We start from the raw sequence: 23,273 nt of genomic DNA, 5'->3' as shown, positions 1-23,273 counted from the left end.
ATAAAACTTTATAACCGGTTTTATCAAATATGTTTTGTGGCTCCAGACAGATTTAATTTGGGGAAAGAGTAGGCAAAGTGGCTCTTTCGATAGAAAAGTTTGCCTACCCCTCTCTTAGGGGTACCAATACCTCAAATGAAATCCCAGAGAGGTGTAATATATGTGGCCTTTAAAAGATTTGCAAAAATACTGCAGCAATTGACTCAGGAATATAATGACATGAAAGATATGAACATATTAAACATAAAGTAATTATAAAATGATTTGCTTGATTGAGACGATGGAATGTGTTTATATGTAGTTTTACTCATAGAGTCTCCAGAAGTCTCCTCTATCCTCTTTTGGTCTTGTTGGTGTGTTTTTGTTTTGACTGTGTTACACATTACTTCACTATGCTTTTCAGTGTTACTTTAATTTTGCTGCTGGATTGTAACATTTATTGAAAACACATCTTTGTTATTGCGACTGATCATTATATTAATAACAAAATGATCTTGTGTGTGTGTGTGTGCGCTTTGTGTGCTTGTTTGAGCAGAGAAGCCCTGTGTGTTGTTCTGCAGCCCGGTGGGACGAGATGTCCCAGCCTTGATGGCTGAGAGAGTGATGGATGGGACACCCTGTGGACCATTTGATGCTGACCTGTGTCTTAACGGGATGTGCCAGGTACAAACACAAAGACACACACACATGTTTAAAATCATGTCATGTGATTGGCCTTCCTTTTACCTGATGACCTGCCTACTCTTTTGTCCAAGAGGGACAAAGTCACAGCCTCCTTGGCTTGTGTGGCAGAACTAATACTATTGACTCTTCAATCAGCCATTGTTCACGCACAAAGAACAGAGCTGTCAGCTGATGATGGCACCAAGGTACAAAGACCCAGGCCTTTGCTACTGAAGAGTGGGAGAACCATAGGCCAACCATACGTTTTTCACCATTCCTCCCTCCTCTGATTCATGGACGTAGAGCCAAGTCAGAGAATGAGGGAAGACAGTTCTGTGAATGTGCTGCTGTTTACCTCTACTTACTAGAGTTTACACTAGTCACTTTACACTAGTCAAGGTTCTGTCTGAATAGCGCAAATTATCACTTATTTTGTGGAGAGTTTGGTCAGAGCAGCATCAGCTCTCTGTGGAACTTGGAGGAGACACAGACAGGGAAAGAGTTCTGGTGCCCTGCTAATGTGAAGGGATGCTTCACAGAAAAATGAAAAATGCTCTCATTATTTACTCACCACTATGCCGATGGAGGGTAGGGTGAAGTGTTTGAGTCCATAAAACACTTTGGGAGTGTTGCAGCCAAATCCAATGCAATTGAAGTAAATGGTGACCATTTCTTCAAACGTAGAAAAACAACAGAAAAAAAACATATCATGCCTCCATACTGCTCCTGTGATGTCATACAAGTGTCTGTAAGCCCCGACATTCAAATACGACTCGAAACAGCATCCTCTTTTGGAGCCACGTTCACCATCGTACGCACACACCTGAAGCACCCATTATGCACTATATACACTAGCATCCTAACTCAGGTGGCAGGCTTTTAGGCTTAAACACTGTATATATGATGCCATTTCAGATCAAATTTGAATGTCGGGGCTTACGTCTGAAGAAGGAGTTCTCACTTACTTTGACTGTATTGGATTTGGCTGCAACACTGTTTACCCTGCGACTATAATGAACAGTGTTTTGTGGACTTAAACATGTCACCCACATTTTTCATTTGTTGGTGAACCATGCCTTTAAAACAGCAGGGATTTCTAGCTATCTACCCACAGATTTGATAAACTGCTGTTCATTGACAGGAAAAAAGAATTCTGACTTTTCACACTCGGCTGCACATTGCTTCACTGAAAGCTGTCTCCTGCTAGACAGCTTTTTACAGCTGCCTGTTTTTTATGTTCACTCAGTGAATTAATCAGGGAAACATACACATTTTCGTTATAACCCACAAACCTTTTTAGACTCCACAGGAGTCGTCCACCTTTATTCTGGCCATAGTTTACAGTCCAGGCGCATGGTGGCACCTGGCTGATCACATAAGCAGCACAGATCATAAACAACCAGAATATTAGCTCTTTATTTTAGGTGACTTTAACAGATTAATCCTCAGCCAAGAATCACCAGAATACAGACAAGATAAACATCCTACCAGGGATAAAAACACAGTGGACCAAATTGTATGTGTATAGCCGATAATCACAAGTCACAGACCACGTGAACAAAATAACAATATTTAATACATTGATTAGCAAAGACAGTGTCTGACATTAATGGAGAGGTGTATCAATGTTGAAAGGTAATACAGATTAATCAGCGGAAGCCACTGTTTGCTTCCTGTGTCCTACAGCACAAACTGTTTTCATTTAATCTTAACTGCAACTTTTCCTTCACCTTTATCTGAATCTGAATTCTGGTGTCTTGTTTTGAAATGAACTAATGGATTATAGAGTATATTGTTTAGTTTGAAGGAGTTGTTGTGACAGTGAGCTGAGAACAATCCAGATTTGACACTTAAATGGCTGACTGATTTTAGGGTTATATGATAATAACATCAGCAGCCATTAAAATGTAGACAAATTCCACTGTGACGTCTGTAGGATGACCTGATGTTTCCAGATAAATAACAACTTTATTCTTCTGGCACTGCTGTCATCACAGATTAAAAAAATCAACCCAATCATACAATTATCAGACAGGTCCCAGTGCAGCACAGTGAAAGAGGTCAATGTAGGGATTAATAAATTAACTCATTCATTAGCAGTTAGCGGTGGTAGATCCTCAGCCTGCTCCCTAGGGGGATGGTTTATTTGGATCTGGTGTCTCGAACTACAGTCAGTCTATTGTGTTTATTAGTGAATGTTGAATGTTGGTACATTTGGAAGGAATTTCCCCATCCCTAAGTCCAAGGCAGACAGAGAGAATGAGAGAGTCTGGTCCAGAAAGTCAAATATGGATGCAATTATTGTGACGCACATGTGCTCAAAAAATACTTACTTCACATTTCAGCCATGACTCATGTATCTTTTACTGAGCAAGATCCCTCAAAGTGAGTGCAGCCGCAGCACACATCACATGTGTGTTCTTTAACATGTTAGCTTTGTCTCTCTCACACATCTAAATACAGTATATGTATGTATTCAACAGAATGATAGTGACACATGAAGCAATGTTTCAGAACTATTTCAGTTGTGTTTCTGCTTGGACTCACTCAGAAATGGACACTCACATCTCTCCCAAACCTGCGTTATTGTTTCAGATCCTCTGACCAAAAAAAAAAGGATCTTCTTTAAGTATTACTTGACCAATACATGTAAAGTCTAATAACCTGCAAAAGTTAAAAAGCACTTAAGATGTTTGGATTCTTTTGCACCGTCTAATCAGTCCCAGATTCATTCTGTGGCATGACCTCAAATGTTCAGCCAGTTTTAAAGAACTATCTTCAACGACTTGAAGAATAAGGAGTCCTGCAACTGATAGGCCTGGAGTGGGCCCCACAGATCCATGATCACAGTATCATCCAGTCAGTCTGGGATCACATGAAAAAACAGAGAATTATCAGAAGAAAATGAGAACAAATAAATCTAAAGAGCTGAAGAGGCTTAGAGAAAACTTGAAAGTACCTTGAAAAAAGTTGTGCAAAAGCACATAATTAATAATCAAATAATTAACGTCAATTTAAAGGAAAAAAGCAGTCAAGTTAAATATTGTCTTGATTTAGGTTTATAATATTTACTGCACTTTGTATGAAGTTAATTAATAAATTAAAAGTATTAATGAGTTACATTTGAAAACATCCTCACATTGCTTACAACTTGAGCACAGTACTGCAAACATACATGTAGGGGTTCAGTGTCTTGCTCAAGGACACTTTAACACTTTGGCGTGGCTCAGGTGGTAGGAGGTACATCTTACAAGCCCATATGCAAATTGATGAAATGTTATAATTATAATTTAAATTCCTATGGAAAATGAGAAGACATGTTTCATCTTCTGTCTTCTGTGCACCTGCAAAGTTCAGCATCAGCCGACCAATTACCTCCATGTAAGATTGTTTATAGTTAAACGTATGGCATGCTTGTAGCCTGGTTTTATCCGAGTCCACCAATCAGTGCCGTTTGTGTAACCATTAGCTTATGTTTAACATCATCAATTGATGGACACTGAATAACAGATGCCACCAGGACGAGCCAAGCTGTTACCCTCCTTACAACAACTGAGTACACCACACCCAAACAGACAATTCCAAGATGTCTGAACATAAATGCTCGTTCGAAAAGAAAGATACAATCACACAGAGAATGGAAAATCATCAGTCCTTTGGTTCAGTTTTGTTCTTAATTCCTTTGTTGTGGGTAGAAAATCGGCTGTGATGGCCTCATTGGCTCTACGGCTAAAGAGGATCGCTGTGGCCTTTGCAATGGAGATGGGCGCTCCTGTAAGATAGTGAGAGGAGACTTTAACCACACCAAAGGAATGGGTGAGTTTGTGTCTGTTTTAGCATCAACTAATATACTCTGTATGTGTTCATATATGTGGTGGCTTTCGATTGTAAAATCAGGTTTCCAATCATTTGCTTTCACTGCTGAGGCGATGTAGTTTGTTGGATTTATATAAGTTTTTTAAAATAATGATCAATGACATAGTGTGTTTTGTAAGTGTCTGGCATAAAAGCAGTTTGTACCCTGAGAAAAATACCAACGCAATGTTGTTAATTTAAATTTTTCTTTTATTTGGGCATTAAATGCATTGTCCACATTTAAAGATGCTGGCACTGTCACATTGGCCAAATGTTTCTTATGTTTGCATTGGTTCTAAAAGTATCCTAGGGATCAACCAGTTGTGTTTTGTGGGCTCCAACACAATGACAAGCTTCATGTCCAAATGGTTGAGTATGGAACTAATATGACCACAGAGAGTTCTAAACACAGGCATCTTCATTCACACACATACAGATTTAAATGCAAAGAACAGTACAATGTTTTATATTCAGTGTCTTAAGATGGCCCAGGTGTCAGTGATACCACTAAACTTAGTTTTAATCCTATAATAAATTATAAATAGTGTGTAACATATGCAAATGTTTGTACAGTGATGGTTTTATTGATGATATATTTGTACTCACATGATGCAATAAAGATCAGAAGTAACCTTGGAAAAGGAAGCTTTATTGTATCTAGATAACACCTGTGACTCCACCAAGTATTCCCTGTGCTAAATTTGGGAGTAAGGTCTTTTCAAATATCCAATCCATCACTTTATAGTCAAACCAATATAACTAATCAATAGAAGAACCTGACCAATCATACAAATGAGTAAATGTACTCTTAGTTACTTTCCACTACTTCTTCTTAATGAGAAATAATTGAATGTGAAATACTTATTGGTTTTGTCGGGCAACTGCACTGGATTTACAGCTCCTTGTGGGGCAGGATGTCAACCTGAATTAAAGGACACACATCATCTCATTATCACCCTCTTTACTCCTGGTAATCCTTCATCATGTTTTGTGTGGCCAGTGGTGGTCATTCAGGTTATGTTGCAGTAGCCTCTATGGAATTAATGATCACAATTATCTATCAAACATGGAGCCACAAACTGAGCCTGAAGAGGCGATAATAACTGGAACGAAAGCCTGTGTGTGTGGGTACGCATGTGTGCGCACATTCTCATATGATCCACAGGACATGTGACCTCCCTTCAACTTCCTTGTCTTGTCCTCCAGTCACCACTAGGCAGTGTAAGAGGGTATCTACCTGTGTGATGGCTAAACCCAGAGCTGTCCCCAAGTGTTTCTCATGTAAGATGCATGCAGTGTGTGTGTGTGTGTGTGTTTCCTGCACTACCTGGTGTGTTTTATCGTAGGTAGATGAGAGAAGCAGTTAGTTGTGGGCTCCCCTGGGAAATTTTGTCTGAATCTTAAAGCTAGGTTACAGTTACATAACCAGCTGTTTGACCCCGTTATCCCATAACCCAGCCGTCAGGAATGCCAAGGATGCATTCCTTTCATCCAAGCTGTTTCCTTCTCCCTGCTGCTGCTGCCAAGTGCTGGAGCAATAGTGGAGGGGGAGGAAACAGTCATCTGCAATAAAATGCCTACCTTCACACTCCTGAATCTTAACCCAGCACACATATCTGGTTCTGCTCCCAGCTTAGAAGTTTGACATACAGAGCATTGTATAAAATGCCCTACTTCTAATATATGGCATTTGCTTCCTAAAACATTGTATGTGCTTCTATGAAACCCAGGTGAGCCCATGGCAGTCTGTGTCTAACCATACTTGGATGGGCAGGGTGGTGGAGGGTTGATGGATATGATTGGTTGGTGCTCAGGGAAGTATGTGGTGTTTGTTCATAATGGTATATACAAATTGGCCAAATGCTCGGATAAGAATATGTACAGGTTCAGTTTCCCCATGAACTCAACATTTTGTGTCATGAACGCAACCTCTTGAAATGCAAATAGCACATCTGCACATTCAGATGAATTAATTGCCCTCACCCTGGAAGAAAATATGGAAAGAACTCAAAACAAACAGTCAATAGACACACATTGATAGTAATTGATACTATCACATTTCCCAAAGTCAGTGTGGTGAAGAGTGAAAACCGTGTGATTCATAGCTCAGATACTTATTGCTGTAGTCACACCTAAGAGAGGGCCGTAGCTGCCAATAGCTCCTCCCTCATAGGACCCTAATTGGTCCAAACCACTATGGTTCGACCACTTGAGATTTGTGGAGACTGACAGTATTAACTTTCATCCACTACAGGTAAAATTTGCATTTCATCTTATGAGTTCAATTTACAAAATTTTGGCCATTGTCTCGTCTGTGTCTGTCACCCAAAAGTCAGTCACTGTCAGACAATCCTGTATACTGTATCATCCCACCGTGTTGTGGCTGTGCTGTGTGTTGCTGGTAAGTAATGCTGGTCATATTTGTGTCTGAAAGGGTGACGCACTGTGACACACTGTACTATAAAATAATGTTGGGCATTATTGTGTACCAGAACAAAGCAGCTCATTTAAATAACTTTTGCTTTATTCAAGCATTTGAGTTCAGTTATTGTATTTCTAAAGCCATTAAAATCAAGAATTGCATTATCCTGCTATTAGTTTTAAAACACCTGCTCTACTCAAACATAATCAATCGATAAACCATTTGCTATTTTTTAAATCTGAATATTGGCAGTTTTCATTTCAATCAGGAGCAGTAATATTATTATCCGTTGGTGAATGGATAGGTCATCTATGATTCTGACGCAGAAGATTGCAATTCAGTCAGACAACTCTCGTTTTAATGTTTATGGCAATGTTAATGTTTGGCGTCGAGGCTCCGACGTAATCACTCCCCCAGATAAGATTTCATAGATATGATGGGGAGTAATGAGCTAATATTAGCCCCCCCGTCTGAGCCTACAGGTGGATGCTGGGGTGGTGGAGGGGTTGAAGCAACTGGCAGCAATACTGACACAGCAGCTTGGCAAGCGAGGGGAGGGATGGGAAATTTCTCTGCTTAAGTAGGCTGCCTAATAAGTTGGGTGTTTATAGATGTTTGTGTTGAATGAGGTATGTCACATGATCACAGCTCAGCTCGAGTTGCCTGAACTACATCGCAAGCGTCATTCCATTACTCGGGGCCAAACGAAGTCCGCAATGAATTAGGTGTCAGATCATATAATTACTGTGTAAATCTCCTAAATCATATTAATTATTTAGTAATACTGATGTGGGACAGCTGTAAAAGGCTCTGTCAAACTGTATAATCTTGCCGATATAAACAAAACACTTTTCTACACCTCACCTTTTTTAATGGATTTGAGAGACATCATATCTTGTTCTGGAATTAGGGTGCAGCCTTGCATTTTACTCACCAGCTTAATTTCTCACATTTCCAATACAGTATATGAGGCAACCACATGTTTGATCATACAGGTGTTAAAGTCCTGACTATAAAAATGGACAGCATGTTAGCTCTCAAAAGGGAAGCCTTAGGCTCAATCCCATTCCACCCCTTGGCCCTAACCCAGGGGTAGGCAAACTTTTTGACTCGCGGGCCACAATGGGTTCTAAAATTTGACAGTCGGGGCGGGGCAGGACCAGATGGATGGAGTGTTTTTGTGAACTACAATAAAAGACATGGAAAAATCATTACATGAAAGGATTTGGCCTTTAACAAGTAGCAAAGCATATATTTGCAAGTCAATTTAACAAAACTCGCCTTTGGAGAAAGGCTTGCTAGCCTTTGCTATTTTGAATGCCACCAAAAAACTTGCCTTGGTAGTTGACTCTTGAATCGCAGTTTGTCGGTGAACAAAATGTTGCTGAGTATGTAATATGGCCGCCAACCTCTGAGCTGTAGCCGCCAGTTCTTGCATTGACTGCTTGCTAGCGTAGTTAGCATGCTTCGTAGCAAAGTGACGGCTGATGTTGTACTCCTTGAAAACTGCAACAGTTTCTCGGCATATCAGGCATACAGCCTTCGATTGGACTTCAGTGAAAAAGTATTTTGTTGTCCACTCCGTGTTAAACACTCGGCACTCATTGTCCCCTTTTCGTTTCCTTGATCCGCTAATTTACAGAAGGGCTCACAGGGCAAAGCGAAAAAGTGAAGGGAGATCATGTGCCATTTCGAGCCCTATACACCACACTCCCGGTCAAATTTAATTTAGCTGACGCTTTTATCCAAAGCGACTTACAATAAGTGCATTCAACCCCGAGGGTACAAACCCAGAACAACAAGAAGCAAGAAAGTACAATTTCTTCAAAAAAGAAGTAAAAACTACAAAGGGCCGGATTAAAAAGCCCAACGTGCCATACTTTGCCCATGTCTGCCCTAACCCTTACGTCTTCCCCTTCATTTTGCGCGTTCACATGTAGAGGTAGTTGTGTCCCAATACTTGTTTGGACGGAGGGGTATGGTTGAGGGGCAAGGCTTTATACCCCTCCAAACGGAGATTTTTCAGACCTAGAGTTACACAGAATGCCTTGCAAATCACCGGCAAGTTGGGAGAGAGAACCACAAATGTAGTATTTCCTCCATTAATAAGGATTTAAAAATCCCCGTAACGATTGTTATTTCACCCTACCCCCTCTTTGAAGACACACAATGCACATGATTGAACCTGCGTTTATCAGCGATGTTACTGATCATATCTGCTCTTCTAATAACAAAGCATGTTATTAGAGGATGATTTTTCTTTAGCCCACTGCTAGTAGTCTGAAGCTGTGAGCTTTCGATTTATACATGAAATAATGACGAGCATCCAAGGTTTTCAATTTCCAATGTCATTGATTCACCTGCATTCGCATAGGCGTTATTTGGATATTATAGGTTTGTCCCTTTAGTAACTGCAAACAAAAGCATTGGCTTATTTAAGATCTCAACCATGTTATTACAATGACATCCCAGGTAAAACCGTCTAGTCTGTTTTCATCGACGACAACTGATGATGTATTGGCTTCTTGAAGGGCTGTCCCAATTCTTAGGGTAAGATTTCATCCACTACTCTTGTGACTCCTTTTCAAGGGGCAAGATAACCCTCGAAAATAAGAGCTAGGGGTAGGGCCAAGGGGTGAAATGGGATTGGGTCTAAGTGTCCTGATCGCCACCTGGTGGCTAGCTGCAGTAAAGGTCATAACCCATCCAAGTTAGCATATGAGACATGTTCCAAAAAAATCATGGTTTCTGTCATTTACAGTATTTCTTATAACACCGGTGTGCTATTTTTTCCAGTAAATTTGGTTTTAATTACTTAATTGATTTTATAAAAACAGCATGAAATGTCATAATTTACAGCTGAGATTGTCTTGTAATTGGTCCAGTATGTGTGCTTTGCTACCGCTGCTCCGTCACCAAACTGCTACTGTGCAGGTTTCAAATTATATATCTCGGTGCAAGATGGTAACATTCGTATCCAGGATATTTTTGCCTTCATTTCTGGATAGTAGGAGGAAGTGGAGACATGTTTCCCGTCTTTAGATCAACCTGATATTAAAAAATGAGTAGAGCTGTGGTATCTTGAATGAAAGTTAAACTCTATATTATCCAAACTATCTTTATGTATTGAAAAAGTGTTGCTCTGTAACAGCTAACAGATCTGTTACAGATCTGTAACTGTAAAAAGTAAGTTGTCATAGCCTTGTCTAAACTATATTTGGTGAAGTTATAGTCTGTCATACCTCCAGGTTGATATTTTATCTATTTTGTAGAAATGACAGTGTTGAACTCAAGTGAAGTTCTTTGTGCTTTTCACCACCAAAATACTGCAAACTTGAATCATTGGTCAAATAGTTGCTGTCAGATTGAGCTGCTTTGTATTGAGATAATGCCCAGCAAGTGTAAAAGAGGTGTGCTGTTTCTGGAGAAGGGCTGGTGGCTGGTTAGCTGTGTTATGGTGCCTAACCGCATCACCAACCCAAAAAAATAACTCACCGTAGGGTATCAAACTTACTGTACGTAGTGGTTCATAAACACCTTAAGCTTTACTTTTATTATTTATCACTTTTTCCGACCCTGACGTCCATTTGGCTCTTTCCAATATAAAAAAAGATTTATTAACTATTGTAGAAGCAGTAGTAAGCTGTAGACCAGGGGCCTCATGTATAACCGCAGCATAAAACAGGGCCCTAAAGACGGGTACGTCACTTCTCTGCAAATGTTGGTATATAAAAAAAAAAACTTGACTGGAGAATGTGCGCACTTCCATGCTAATTTTGACCTATTAGTGACATCACTGCCGTCCCAATGAAAAATGGCTCTTCACCTCCACCTCACTAACAAACGCCTCGATGTCAGTATCTTCTCATCGCTACATGCCATGATTTGTCGTGGAAACCTATCAGTCAGCCGGTTAATTAAATATGCATGAGGTTCTTTGCTTTGACCATTTACGGTTGAATATGGGGGTGTAGAGGGCGGGATATAAGGGAGACCCACGTACAAACGTTTCCAGGTGGATTCTGATTTATAAATGGAAAATTGCTTTCAGCTGTGCGTGCGCACTTCATAAATCAGATTTTTTACTTTCAGTATTAATCCTATACAATGTTTAATAGATGAGGCCCCAGGGCTTGACAAAACCTACTGAAACTGAAAACAAATCATGCTCAAATCTTTACTTCTACATGAGTTTCTACAAAATGTTTGGTGATGGGTCGTGAAGTTCTGGTAATCAGTAATAAAAGGTCCTTTAATCACCATAACCCAAAGAAGGATTTTAAAATGTGTGATAAAAAACTGTAAAAATATCTCAAGAGGGAGTGCTTAAAGTGTGGTGGATTGGGAATCTTTGATATAGACACAAGTCTATAGGTCACCAGCCGTCCCTATCTCCATGTCCACCTCTGACAGTCTTTAAGTATGTTTTCACTCACGTATCTGTCTTTCTATCAGGCTACATCGAGGCTGTGGTTATCCCTGCAGGAGCCAGACGAATCAAAGTTGTGGAGGACAAACCTTCACATAGCTTTCTGGGTAATGATGCATGTGTTTTTACAGGGTGTACTTAGAGATATGTGCACAAACAAATATTACGTTTGTGTGAATGAGCATTTCGCACATTCAGCCAATGTGCGTGTTCACAAACACAACTGCTTGAGTGCTACCAAAATGCATTCATGTGATCCCCTGATTATTTGTATCTAATCTGAATGAAAAACATGGTGGCTTTTCTTGAGATATTTGGAAACTCTGGAATCAAAGGTTTGAAGCCTGAACTGAACTGATTCTTATTTTCAAAAACTGAGCATTGTCTCACGAAAAGGTTTTCAAAGTATTCATACCATGGTTAATACTTACTGGATTATTAGTAGTTTATGCAGATATATATGTACATTGAAAATTTAACTGGATTTCTACTCCCTCTGAAATGAAAGTTACACAATTGGAAAGCATAATAAATCCCCACCACAACCTCTCCAGCATCAGAAGGTGTGGGAAGCAACAACTGAAAAGTTGTGTCTCTGCCATATTGACATCAGCTAATCAGTTCAGCCACTACTTTATTAAGGCAGTATTTAAGGTTAGTACGATTTCCTGAGTGGGTTCAGCTCACATTCAGCAGTCCCTGATGAAACAAGAGGACACAAATGTTAAAGAGGCAGCCAGTGAAATGTGATGGTAGCTGATGAGTCCCAAAGAACCCAGATTCCAACAAAACATGTCAAAGAAACTTCTTTTTTCCAAAGATATACAAAGCAGCAGCTGAATATCACCATCTGTGGCAATAGGATATTTACATTAACAAAACCTTGACTCTAAGAAATTTCGGTCTTTGTCTTCAGAAAACCTACAATCCACTTCTAGGGTAGCATCAGAGACAGAATTTTAGCATTTGGTCAACACATAGGAAGCATCCTCCAGTTATACTATTATACTATTACTCACAAATTGACAAGTTAAATTGTTTGCCTAAGGACATGAAGAGGAATCTGAGGGACATTGCCAGCAAATAATTTGGCCAAATGAAGAAAAATTACATGTATTGGCATCAAATCGAGTCCAGCATGTTCAGAGTGGACCTGTAGGACAACCACAGTGACTGTCCAACATGTCAATGGTATCACACAAGTTTGTAAAGAAAGAAATGAGACCTATAGACAATTTTTTTTCCTGACCTGAGTCAAATAGATAATGGAGCATAACCCCTCCAGAGCAGCGAAAATAATAATTTGTGAAGAAACATCTACAAAGCAGGTATCATCCATGTTAAACAGGATCAAACCTGCCATCAAAAATAAAGATGGCGACATAAAATAATTATAAATATAATATAACAAAATATGACAAATTAATCTTACTAAGGAAAATAATTAACCTTTTGTTGCAAGTGGTTCTTAAATAAGTAGATGATGTGAATTTGTTGTGATTTCAATACAATTTCAATGTTCTCTACTGAATCTTCAGTGTAAAACCGACCAATTTCAAACAGCTTAAAGTCCCACAATATTACTATACAGATACTATACTGTACTGTTGAACAACAGACACAACCAGGAACCAACAGGTGATATCAGCCTACCTAGAATTGGACTTGCCTAAATGGGCAGAACATCTGGTTATTATTCTATGTCAAACATAGGGTTTATGCATATAAAGTGTTACCTCTGACCTCTCATATCTTCCTCAAAGCCTTGAAAGACTCCGGTAAGAGATCCATCAACAGTGACTGGAAGATTGAGCTTCCAGGGGAGTTTGAGCTGGCCGGGACCACAGTGCGCTACGTGAGAAGGGGACTGTGGGAGAAGATGTCTGCCAAAGGACCCACTAAGACCCCCTTACACCTTATGGTAAACACATGAGTCATACTTTGTTTTTTTTATCATAATACAAACTTAAATGCACATTACATCAATTTGATCATATTTATAATACGCAGAAGTCCACATGCCCAGCATGTGTTCAATCTGGTGCAGATTGGTCCAGGAAAATGAAAATGGGCCTGCTTCAGGTTCACTCAGACCTTCAACTAAGAAATAGACATGCGCTTACCAACCACATACAGTTAGGTCCATAAATATTTGGACATTGACACAATTTTCATCATTTTGGCTCTGTACACCACCACAATGGATTTGAAATGAAACAATCAAGATGTGCGTTAAGTGGAGACTTTCATTTGAGGGTATTTACATCCAAATCAGGTGAACGGTGTAGGAATTACAACACATTTTAGATATGGCTCTCCCTTTTTAAGGGACCAAAAGTAATTGGACAAACTAACATAATCATAAATGTAATTGTCACTTTTAATACTTGGTTGCAAATCTTTTGCAGTCAATGACAGCCTGAAGTCTGGAACCCATAGAAATCACCAGAAGCTGGGTTTCGTCCCTGGTAATGCTCTGCCAGGCCTCTACTGCAACTGTCTTCAGTTCCTGCTTGTTCTTGGGGCATTTTCCCTTCAGTTTTGTCTTCAGCGATTGAAATGCATGCTCAATTGGATTCAGGTCAGGTGATTGACTTGGGTATGGCAGAACATTCCACTTCTTTGCCTTAAAAAACTCTTTGGTTGCTTTCGCAGTATGCTTAGGGTCATTGTCCATCTGCCCTGTGAAGCGCCGTCCAATGAGTTCTGAAGCATTTGGCTGAATATGAGCAGATAATATTGCCCGAAACACTTCAGAATTCATCCTATTGCTTTTGTCAGCAGTCACATCATCAATAAATACAAGGGAACCAGTCCCATTGGCAGCCATACATGCCCACGCCATAACACTACCTCCACCATGCTTCACTGATTAAGTGGTATGCTTTGGATCATGAGCAGTTCCTTCCCTTCTCCATAATCTTCTCTTCCCATCATTCTGGTACAAGTTGATGTTTGTCTCATCTGTCCATAGGATGTTGTTCCAGAACTGTACAGGCTCTTTTAAATGTCGTTTGGCAAACTCTAATCTGGTCTTCCTGTTTTTGAGGCTCACCAATGGTTTACATCTTGTGGTGAACCCTCTGTATTTACTCTGGTGAAGTCTTCTCTTGATTGATGACTTTGACAAAGATACGCCTACCACCTGGAGAGTGTTCTTGATCTGGCCAACTGTTGTGAAGGGGTGATTCTTCACCAGGGAAATAATTATTCTGTCATCCAACACAGTTGTTTTCCGTGGTCTTCCGGGTCTTTTGGTGTTGCTGAGCTAACCAGTGCATTCTTTCTTTTTAAGAATGTACCAAACAGTTGATTTGGCCCCACCTAATGTTTTTGCTATCTCTCTGATAAGTTTGTTTTGATTTTTCAGCCTAATGATGGCTTGCTTCACTGATAGTGACAGCTCTTTGGACTTCATATTGAGAGTTGACAGCAACAGATTCCAAACACAAATACCACACTTGAAATTAACTCTAGACCTTTTATCTGCTCCTAGTCAATGACATAACGAGGGAATAATACACACTTGGCCATGGAACAGCTGAGCAAACAAATTGTCAAATTACTTTTGGTCCCTTAAAAAGAGGGGTGCCACATATAAAATGTGTTGTAATTCCAACACAGTTCACCTGATTTGGCTGTAAATACCCTCAAATTAAAGCTAAATGTCTGCAATTAAAGCACACCTTGAATGTTCCATTCAAAATCCATTGGGGTGGTGTACAGAGCCAAAATTATGAAAATGTTGTCAATGTCCAAATATTCATGGACCTAACTGTATGTGATGGCTGTTCTCTTTTTGATTCCAGACAATTTTCTTGGCCATTTGGGGGCACAAGTCATGAACACAGCACTGACATATCAGCTGCTGCTGGTAACATGGTTGATGGGAGCACTGATACGAATCAGTACAGAACACAAAGCAAGGAACTGAATGGGTGTAAAAGTGTCTGGAAATGACAACAGTAGAAAGCTCATATTTGGTTAGCATTTTTGTTTTAAGTGGAGGTAGTTGAATGTTGTCTGCTCTCTGAGAGCTACAACATGACCTTGTTTAAATTTGACAGAGACAACACACTTCTTTTGTGTGATAGTTTCACTTGTACAAGTGTGCCAACCACTTTATACAGTATTCTGGCTCTAGGCTCTATTAGCCATTGTTTGGATAGTAGCCTCCAAGTTGTTCTTTGAGAGAACGAAATTAGAACTCACCCTTGAAAAAAAGGTCAAGCAAGACCTCTACATCACTTTGCATCATTTCTATTTGGAGAGAGTTTCAAGAGCTGATCGCTCAACAGGGGAGGTGGTTGAGATCATCATGTCATCATGATGGGGTCAATTCCATGGATACAGACTCAAATAAAAGACTACACTATACAACCACATACAAGTGAATTTAGGATAAATACATTACAGTACATCCAATCCCTGTCAAGATTTGAGACTGACAATAACAAATATGTTGTCTCTTTCTGAAACACAAAGATCATTGTACAAATCACCAAACCTTAATAATGTACAACACTTGATGACCAGATAAAATAAAACTTGGCTTTTGTCAGGTTTGGGCTATTTGTGTAAGCGGTTGTCTCCAAGTTTGTGAGGGAAGAAGCTTCCTTCTGTATCACCACACAACTACAACTCTTTTTGTAGTCCAAACAACTCTTATAGTTTCCTAATAGTGACTTCCAGCAGGACTAGGCTCCATGTCACAAAGTAAAAGACATCTTAAACTGTTTCATGAACATGATCACCAGAAACCGGTTGTGAATCTAGTAGAACCTTTGGGATTCGGTACAACAGGAGACAAGCAACATGAATGTGCATCTGACAAATCTGCAGAAATGATGTGATGTAGTCATGTCAACCTGGAGTAGAATGTTAAAGGAAGGTTTCCAATAAATACCTATTGTCAGTAGGGTGTTAATAAAGTGCTCCGTGAGTGTAGCTCTGTACTTAATTTGCTGAAGAGAACACACACAGTAACCCCGTGCAGAGCTGGAGACATGGCTGAACAGTTCATTACACTTTTGGGCATAACTGTAAGGCATTGGTCTGGAGTGTAATGGAAGCTAATTAATCCCATTTCAGGGATTTCCAACTAAGGGCTCTATGTTCATGATCTGTGTATGGTCTAAAGCACGATGGGTCCAAATACACATGTATACACAATGCCCATAAAACATTCCCCCACCACTGTGGAGTGTCAGGGTGCTCTTTGAATTACACAATCTATATTTTTTCCTCTGTGTAGTAAGTGTAGATGAGCCCAGTTTTCCTACCCTTATGATGTGAGCGCCAACAGGTTATGGGCCCAGGAGGGAACTTGAAAGCATATGGCACTGGTTATGTTTCAATGGAGAGGAGAAGAATTATGAGTTATTGGAGACACAGTTTTAGGGCCATCTGCCGCTGTTAGGACTAAAAGCGGCCATCTTAGATGAGTCAGGTGAGGAAAATGAAGGTAACGATGAAGCAGAAAATTAGGAAGTTTAAGCCGAGTTGATACAGTTCTTGGACGATAAAAGTCTTTCCCTAATATTGAGAGAGGCATCGGACAACTGAAGAAAAGCCTCACAGATACTGAGGGGAAATTATGATGATGTCTCACAACTTGAGAAGTTAATAGTGTTAATGCAAATCAAGGGCAAGATTGATAAGTCTAACCTGAACTGTAATGTCTTTAAACTAGGGAAAGGTTTTCAGAGCAGGAACAGAGAACCAGATGAAAGAATTGGATTGATGCATTCATCTCCTCCGGTGCGCTCTCCTCCCTCTTCATTCTCCGGCTGCTCCTTTGTGGGACTGCTTGTATTGACAGACCTCACCTAATGTTTTTGACTCCAATTAGCTTTTCTTAACATCATTGGCCAAAGGGCTCACATTAGTTTTCCAACCTACACTATGAATGAATTATGTTTGCAGTATGAACGAAAAACCATAACAGGATTTTTGTGTTATTATTAGGTAAAACTGATTGTGTTTGTTCTTTAACTTAAATGAAGATCCAACCATGTTTTAAGACACATTTATACATGAATGCAGATTGTTGCCATTGTATTACAGTGAGGAGGTGCATCATGGAATATTAGTTCAAAAAAATTCAAATAGACTAGCTGAAAACAGAAAGAAAACTGACACTTCTCTATTATATCCAGACCACGCACACACACACACGCGCTGCCAAAAGCACAACTGGAATAGCCGGACCATAACAGTTTGGCTCGGCACATCGCCTGCTGTGTGGCTGCAGTGGAAACATGTCATCACAGTAGGCCAGCCACAGCACAGTTAAAGTGGACCAACCTGGGTCCTTGGAAAAACCCTACCAGAGTTGAATTGGAAGCAACCACAATAAACTTGGCTACATTTGCTTTCTATCATCTTCTGGTGAATATTGAATATTAGTTTTGCAAATAAATATTAGAGGACGATAAAAAGAGTGAAGGTTGCTAAGATTAAGATGCAGCTTCTGTTTTGTCTAAACCTCTGTCATGTTCCCAGGTGCTGCTCTTTCATGACCAGAGCTATGGTATCCACTATGAGTACACAGTGTCTCTGAACACATCTCAGGGCAGGAGAAGTGAGGAGCACAAGGAACAAGAGTATCTCTACATCTGGACGCACAGCAGCTGGCAGGACTGTACTGTCCAATGTGGAGGAGGTAACACACACTCATACAGTATATGCACATGCAAACTATAACTAATGGACACACACTCATCATCATTATCACATAATGTCATGTAAAACATTATCTCTCTGGGGAAACCAAGGTTGTCTCAACAGTAAAATAATGTTATGTTGCAGCAATGAAATTGTGTTTATAAATATTGTTTACTTTTATTTTAAATGACCGTTGCCATGATTTCAACCATATCTGCTTATGTTTTGGGGACATTTATCCTTGTTTTCTTGGAAAAAGCAGATGTGAACAGGAACCAATAGACACTGTCTACGACTTCAGTCCTACACTCTAATTCTGAACAAAATAAAAAACATAATTTACTACTTAACATATCACCACACATGTGTTTGCATCCCTTTACTCAAGTGAATCAGGTCAAAGCATTATCTCAAAGCTTCCAAAAATCTTATCTCAATGCCAGGGTAGGAGGAGCAAGAAGGATGAACACAAGTGCATTACTGGCGTGCCACTTTGACCAAGTTTACTTTATATCAGCTGTTGACAACAGTGAATCCTTTCAACAGGAAGTGGTACGCAACAAATGACTGGATGTGCTTTGTGTTTGTGCATGGGTGCTTGAGCTATTGACAGATGACAGAAAACCTAAACATCAGATTGAATTATCATATTCAACTTGTTCCATCCCAACATCAAGGTCTCTGCAATAAAAGAGATATGTTTTATCTTTTCAAATGGAGATGACTGATGATTATATTACATAAATAATCTAAAAAATAAAGAGCAACATGGATAACAGTAGTGCTATGGGTGTCATAGTTATCTACATAGAAAATACACTGATACTCTGCTGATGCTGTGGATAATACAGTGAGTGAGTACAATAGAAAGAGCCTGAAATTAAAACAGATCTACTTCAAAGGTGGAGACAAACAATTTTTTATTCAGAGACAGCTGTGAATCTATAGAATTTAACAGAATTATTATTATATGCTCGTGCTTGTACTGGGATGGTTCCGTCAGTCGATCTGTGTGCTGCTCTACTCAGTTCAGCTCAGAGATCACATATCACAGATCAATAGAATCTATATCAGCTGATCAGACATCGCTGAACCCTCTATTGTTCCTCATCCTTCCATTCTCATGCACCCATCATGCAGAATCACGCATCAGTGTCACGGTAGTATTTATTTATTAAGAGCATCGGACCGATTCCCTCACATCAGTGGATCCTCACCTCCACTCTGGGATATTATTTGGAAAGTTTATTAATTTCTTGTAAGTGATCTCCAATGCACTTTTTGTGCTCCGTGCGCCTGATGGCACAGTCACGTTCACTTCAGTGATTTGATGATAGAATCAAAATGTTAAAAGATATTGTTAAAAACTGTTAATGACTCGGCTGTTTAATGGAATCTAAAGGTAATTTACTGCAAGTTGTTTTATATATTTTTCATGGGTCAGAGTTTGCGTGAAATCCCGAAAATGTTGTTTGTTTTTATAAATCCAAACATGTGTGTGAGAAGTTGCATACGTAGGTTTCAGGACCCGTTTTGTGCGTTCACGATGGTTATAAATGAGACCCCAGGTCTATCATTTGACAATGATTCTTGGGAAACACAAGCATGAGTTTTACTGTTGTGTTGGTTGCGTGTTTACAGAAGCGTGTTTGCATTGCATTGACAGTACACTTTACATCCGACTTTGATCTCCAATCTAATCCACCAGTAAGAAGTGATGCGCTGAGCTGTGGTGGGTTAACCCCGGCCAGCTGACTCCTAATCCAGAAGTCCCTGACCTCATCTCCTGGATAAAATATTTCTCGTAATAATTCGGCTGTATCAGGTGGATAATTATAATTTTCCACTGAAGGAAACTCACTCAGTATAACAGGTAGTAGCAATTGCACAAAGTGCATGGTGACAGTGGAAACTGTATAAACATACAAACATTTGCACTAGCTCAAATGTTTTTCGTTGGAATAAATCCTCATCTATTGCCCTCATTATGGAAAAATTTGTTGTTGCCCCCTGTATACAGCACTGCCAGCTCTGTTTTTTTTTTTTGAAGAAGAAATATAGACAGAATATGGTAAGGTACTTTATTTTACTGAGGCGTGCTGGTTTAGCAGGGGCAATGTGTTGATGAGGTGTTTTGAGTTAAGAGTAAAGGTGAAGATATTTCATTTAGTTAGTTCAGTAACTTTCTGTTATATCACTTATTTAGAGCAAGGAAAGATTTGCATTTACTAATTAAGACAGCTGACAGCTTGCAAAATCTTCTGGAAATAAAGATGTTTAGAAATATTGCACTTTCTAGTACTGCTTGAACATTGAAGTGGCCCTCCCTTGAGATGACACTATCGTTAGTCGCCCCAAGCTTATTTGAGCTTGAGTCCCCTGGTTTAATGAAGGTTTGCAGTACCTGGTTGAATCAGAGATGCTTAGAATTTAGCCTGTATTCAGGGTGTACTTACAAAAATAACAGATAATGATCCCAATAAAAGTATGTCACCATGACATGTGTAACAGTATTGGCTAAATAAGATATGTGGGTTTAATGTCTTGGCATGTAACAGTCCGGTAAATCTAAGAGGATCAGATAATAGTTTTGGCCTTTTAAACCACATGCGGAGTTAATGGGGGAAGAATTGCAGGGAGTTTGGACAAAGAGACGGATCAGTGTAGAACCAGTTGCTAATCCAATCCGATGATGATATTTGACATATTTGACCCCACGCCAACACACCCACACCCCCACACACACAGCCCAGGGTAATTATAACCCCTACCTACCCCCATGCTGATTTCTTGAGCAGCTCTTTTATCCTCTTAATGCGTGCTGATATTAGTACCCAGCGTTCAAAACATTTCAATTTATGAGGTCAGGTGCTTCTGGATTAGTTGTCAGCAAAGCAGCTGGGGGTCAGCCCACTGCTGCTCAACTTATCTCTTTTTAATGACACATCACATCGGGTGTGCGGGGGAATAAGAGCTGCATTTTTTCTTGTTAGGACACAACAGCACACTTACTAAAGTCTCACAAGTTGATCCCCAATAAACAACCAACAGCCCCAGAGATTAGTCTTTACCTATTTATGATCCAACACATGTCTTAAGTCTTAAGCATATAGAGCAAGTGCATTTAGGGTATTTCCAACCCTTTATTGTTTAATGTTGGAAAATAAAGTCAGTGCAACATGCATATTGTTCACAAGGGTTGTACTTAAACTATTTATTGATAATAGATGTTTTTTAAGCATAAGATGCAATAAATCAGTCAGAGTACCATCACCAATTCCCTATTAAATCCTGGTGGGCTTGCACCTTGGTAGTAAGAGAGAACAACGTCTCTGAAGAAGAAACAGCTCTGCTCATGCTTGTGTGAAATCAGATCATCTTTGTTTGTAGCAAGCATGTCAACACTTTGTCATAACAATGCACTTTAAAAAAAGGTATTGACCTCAAAGTACCTGTCTGCTGCCTAAATATGGCGATGGTTCAGCAAAGCACCTGTTGACACATCATTTTAATGCCAACATACCATTGATGTGTTCAGATGGGTGCAAGTGCATATGCTCTTTAAACAATGTCATGAAAATGACGATTGTTCCGGTATAAAGCTGTACGACTTTAGGGCAGGTCTAAGAAAGGGCTTGTTGAGGTGAGAATCAATGTTATTTTACTATTTTACTAATATACCCACTTATCCTTTAGTGACACTTCTATGTCACCAAGTTACATGCGACATGGCTGAATAAAGACTAGTTTGGCTCAAATTTGTACGGCAGTAAGCTCATCAAACCTCAGGTCTAGAGTCGTGACATTGCCACACACATCCTCGGAGCAGTTGACCAATCACAAAGGTGGGCCAGCTGACCAATTAGAGCAGAGGGTCTTGTTTTGACACAGGCTGAGAGAGCCCAGTCTGCTTGTTGATAATGTTTGTACCAAATCCTCTTGAAACCAGTTGACTACAATCTTATTTGTGTGTGTCTGCAGGTGAGCGGAGGACAGTGGTTTCCTGTATGAGGATAGCCAATAAAACCATGGAGGTGGTGAACGATAGCTACTGTCAACTGGAGAACCGACCACAGCCCCATGTGCGCTCCTGCAACTCTCACCCCTGCCAGTACCGGTGATGCATGTGCTCGCACACATACTTACAAACCCAAACACGCAGTGATCCTTAGAGCTTAGACTCACTAGACTGACTATGTAAGATGGTCGCATGTCTGGTTCGATATAATTTAACTAAAGAATCTTCGGTTAACATAAAATGAGTACATTTGTGTTTTTTAGTAAACACTTGCAGTAGTTTGAGTATGTCACATTGCATTGCACATTAGTTTTTTTCAAAAGATTAGCATTTTTTATTCAGCACAAGTCACGTTGTATTAAAGGGATAGTTCACTGAAAAATGATCATTCACTCATTATGGGCTCAGCACTATGTTGATGGAAGGGTGGGTGAAGTGTTTGAAAACAAAAAATGTTTGGAGTTTCAGGGGTAAAAAGCATTGCAGCCAAATCTAATACAATTAATACAAACTGTCTTAAAAAAAAAAAGGTCTACATATTGATCCTGTGGTGTCATCCAAGTGTTCTTAAGTCAGATTCGACTCGAAGCAGCGCCATTTAAACCATGTTTTCTGCCTAAATGTCCACTACTGTAAGTAATGATGCTAGCAGAAGTAGTGTGAGAAAGCTTCTGTGCGTTGTGTGCGTTGCAAACGTGAACACGGGTCCAGAGGAGGATATCAGCGAACATTTAGGCATAAAGCATGATGTAATGATACCGTTTCAAGTCGAATTTGAAGTTCGGGCTTCAGGACACTTGGATGACACCACAGGATCAGTATGTAGACCTTTAATGGCTGCAACGCTGTTTATCCCTAAAACTCCATAAGCGTTCTGTGGAATCAAAGACTTCACCCAACGATCGGCATAATAGTGTAGAGTAGATAATGAGTGAATTGTCTTTTTATAGGTGAACCATTCCTTTAAACTTTTCAGTTTCTCATTAAAATCATAAAGCCTGTTTAAAAATGATTGACTTATTCTAAAGGCCCAGTGCGTTGTAATTAGGGACATCTATCAGCAGAAATGTAGTATAAATATTCATATTTATTATATCAATATTAGTGTATAAATCAACTGAAACTTAGAATCAATGTATTTCATGACATTATTACCTATATATTTCTACATGATATCCCTTCCACGGAGTCCACCATGTTTCGGCAGTTGTCCAGAGCAG

The 23,273-nt window shown here is 39.7% G+C and overlaps 1 protein-coding gene across 1 annotated transcript in view; it reads left to right on the top strand.

The window, feature by feature from the left end:
- Positions 1-23,273, top strand: part of adamts17 (ADAM metallopeptidase with thrombospondin type 1 motif, 17) — a 136,061-nt gene that overhangs the window by 99,409 nt on the left and 13,379 nt on the right. The window contains exons 17-23 of the mRNA XM_053421678.1: positions 536-663; positions 4,359-4,479; positions 5,725-5,799; positions 11,396-11,476; positions 13,133-13,290; positions 17,874-18,033; positions 22,017-22,152. Coding sequence (XP_053277653.1) covers positions 536-663; positions 4,359-4,479; positions 5,725-5,799; positions 11,396-11,476; positions 13,133-13,290; positions 17,874-18,033; positions 22,017-22,152 — 859 coding nt within the window. The remainder of the gene's footprint in view (positions 1-535; positions 664-4,358; positions 4,480-5,724; positions 5,800-11,395; positions 11,477-13,132; positions 13,291-17,873; positions 18,034-22,016; positions 22,153-23,273) is intronic.

The sequence above is a fragment of the Pleuronectes platessa genome, chromosome 1, assembly GCF_947347685.1.
Source record: "Pleuronectes platessa chromosome 1, fPlePla1.1, whole genome shotgun sequence".
Lineage (NCBI taxonomy): Eukaryota > Metazoa > Chordata > Actinopteri > Pleuronectiformes > Pleuronectidae > Pleuronectes > Pleuronectes platessa.
This window is presented reverse-complemented; position numbering and strand designations above follow the sequence as displayed.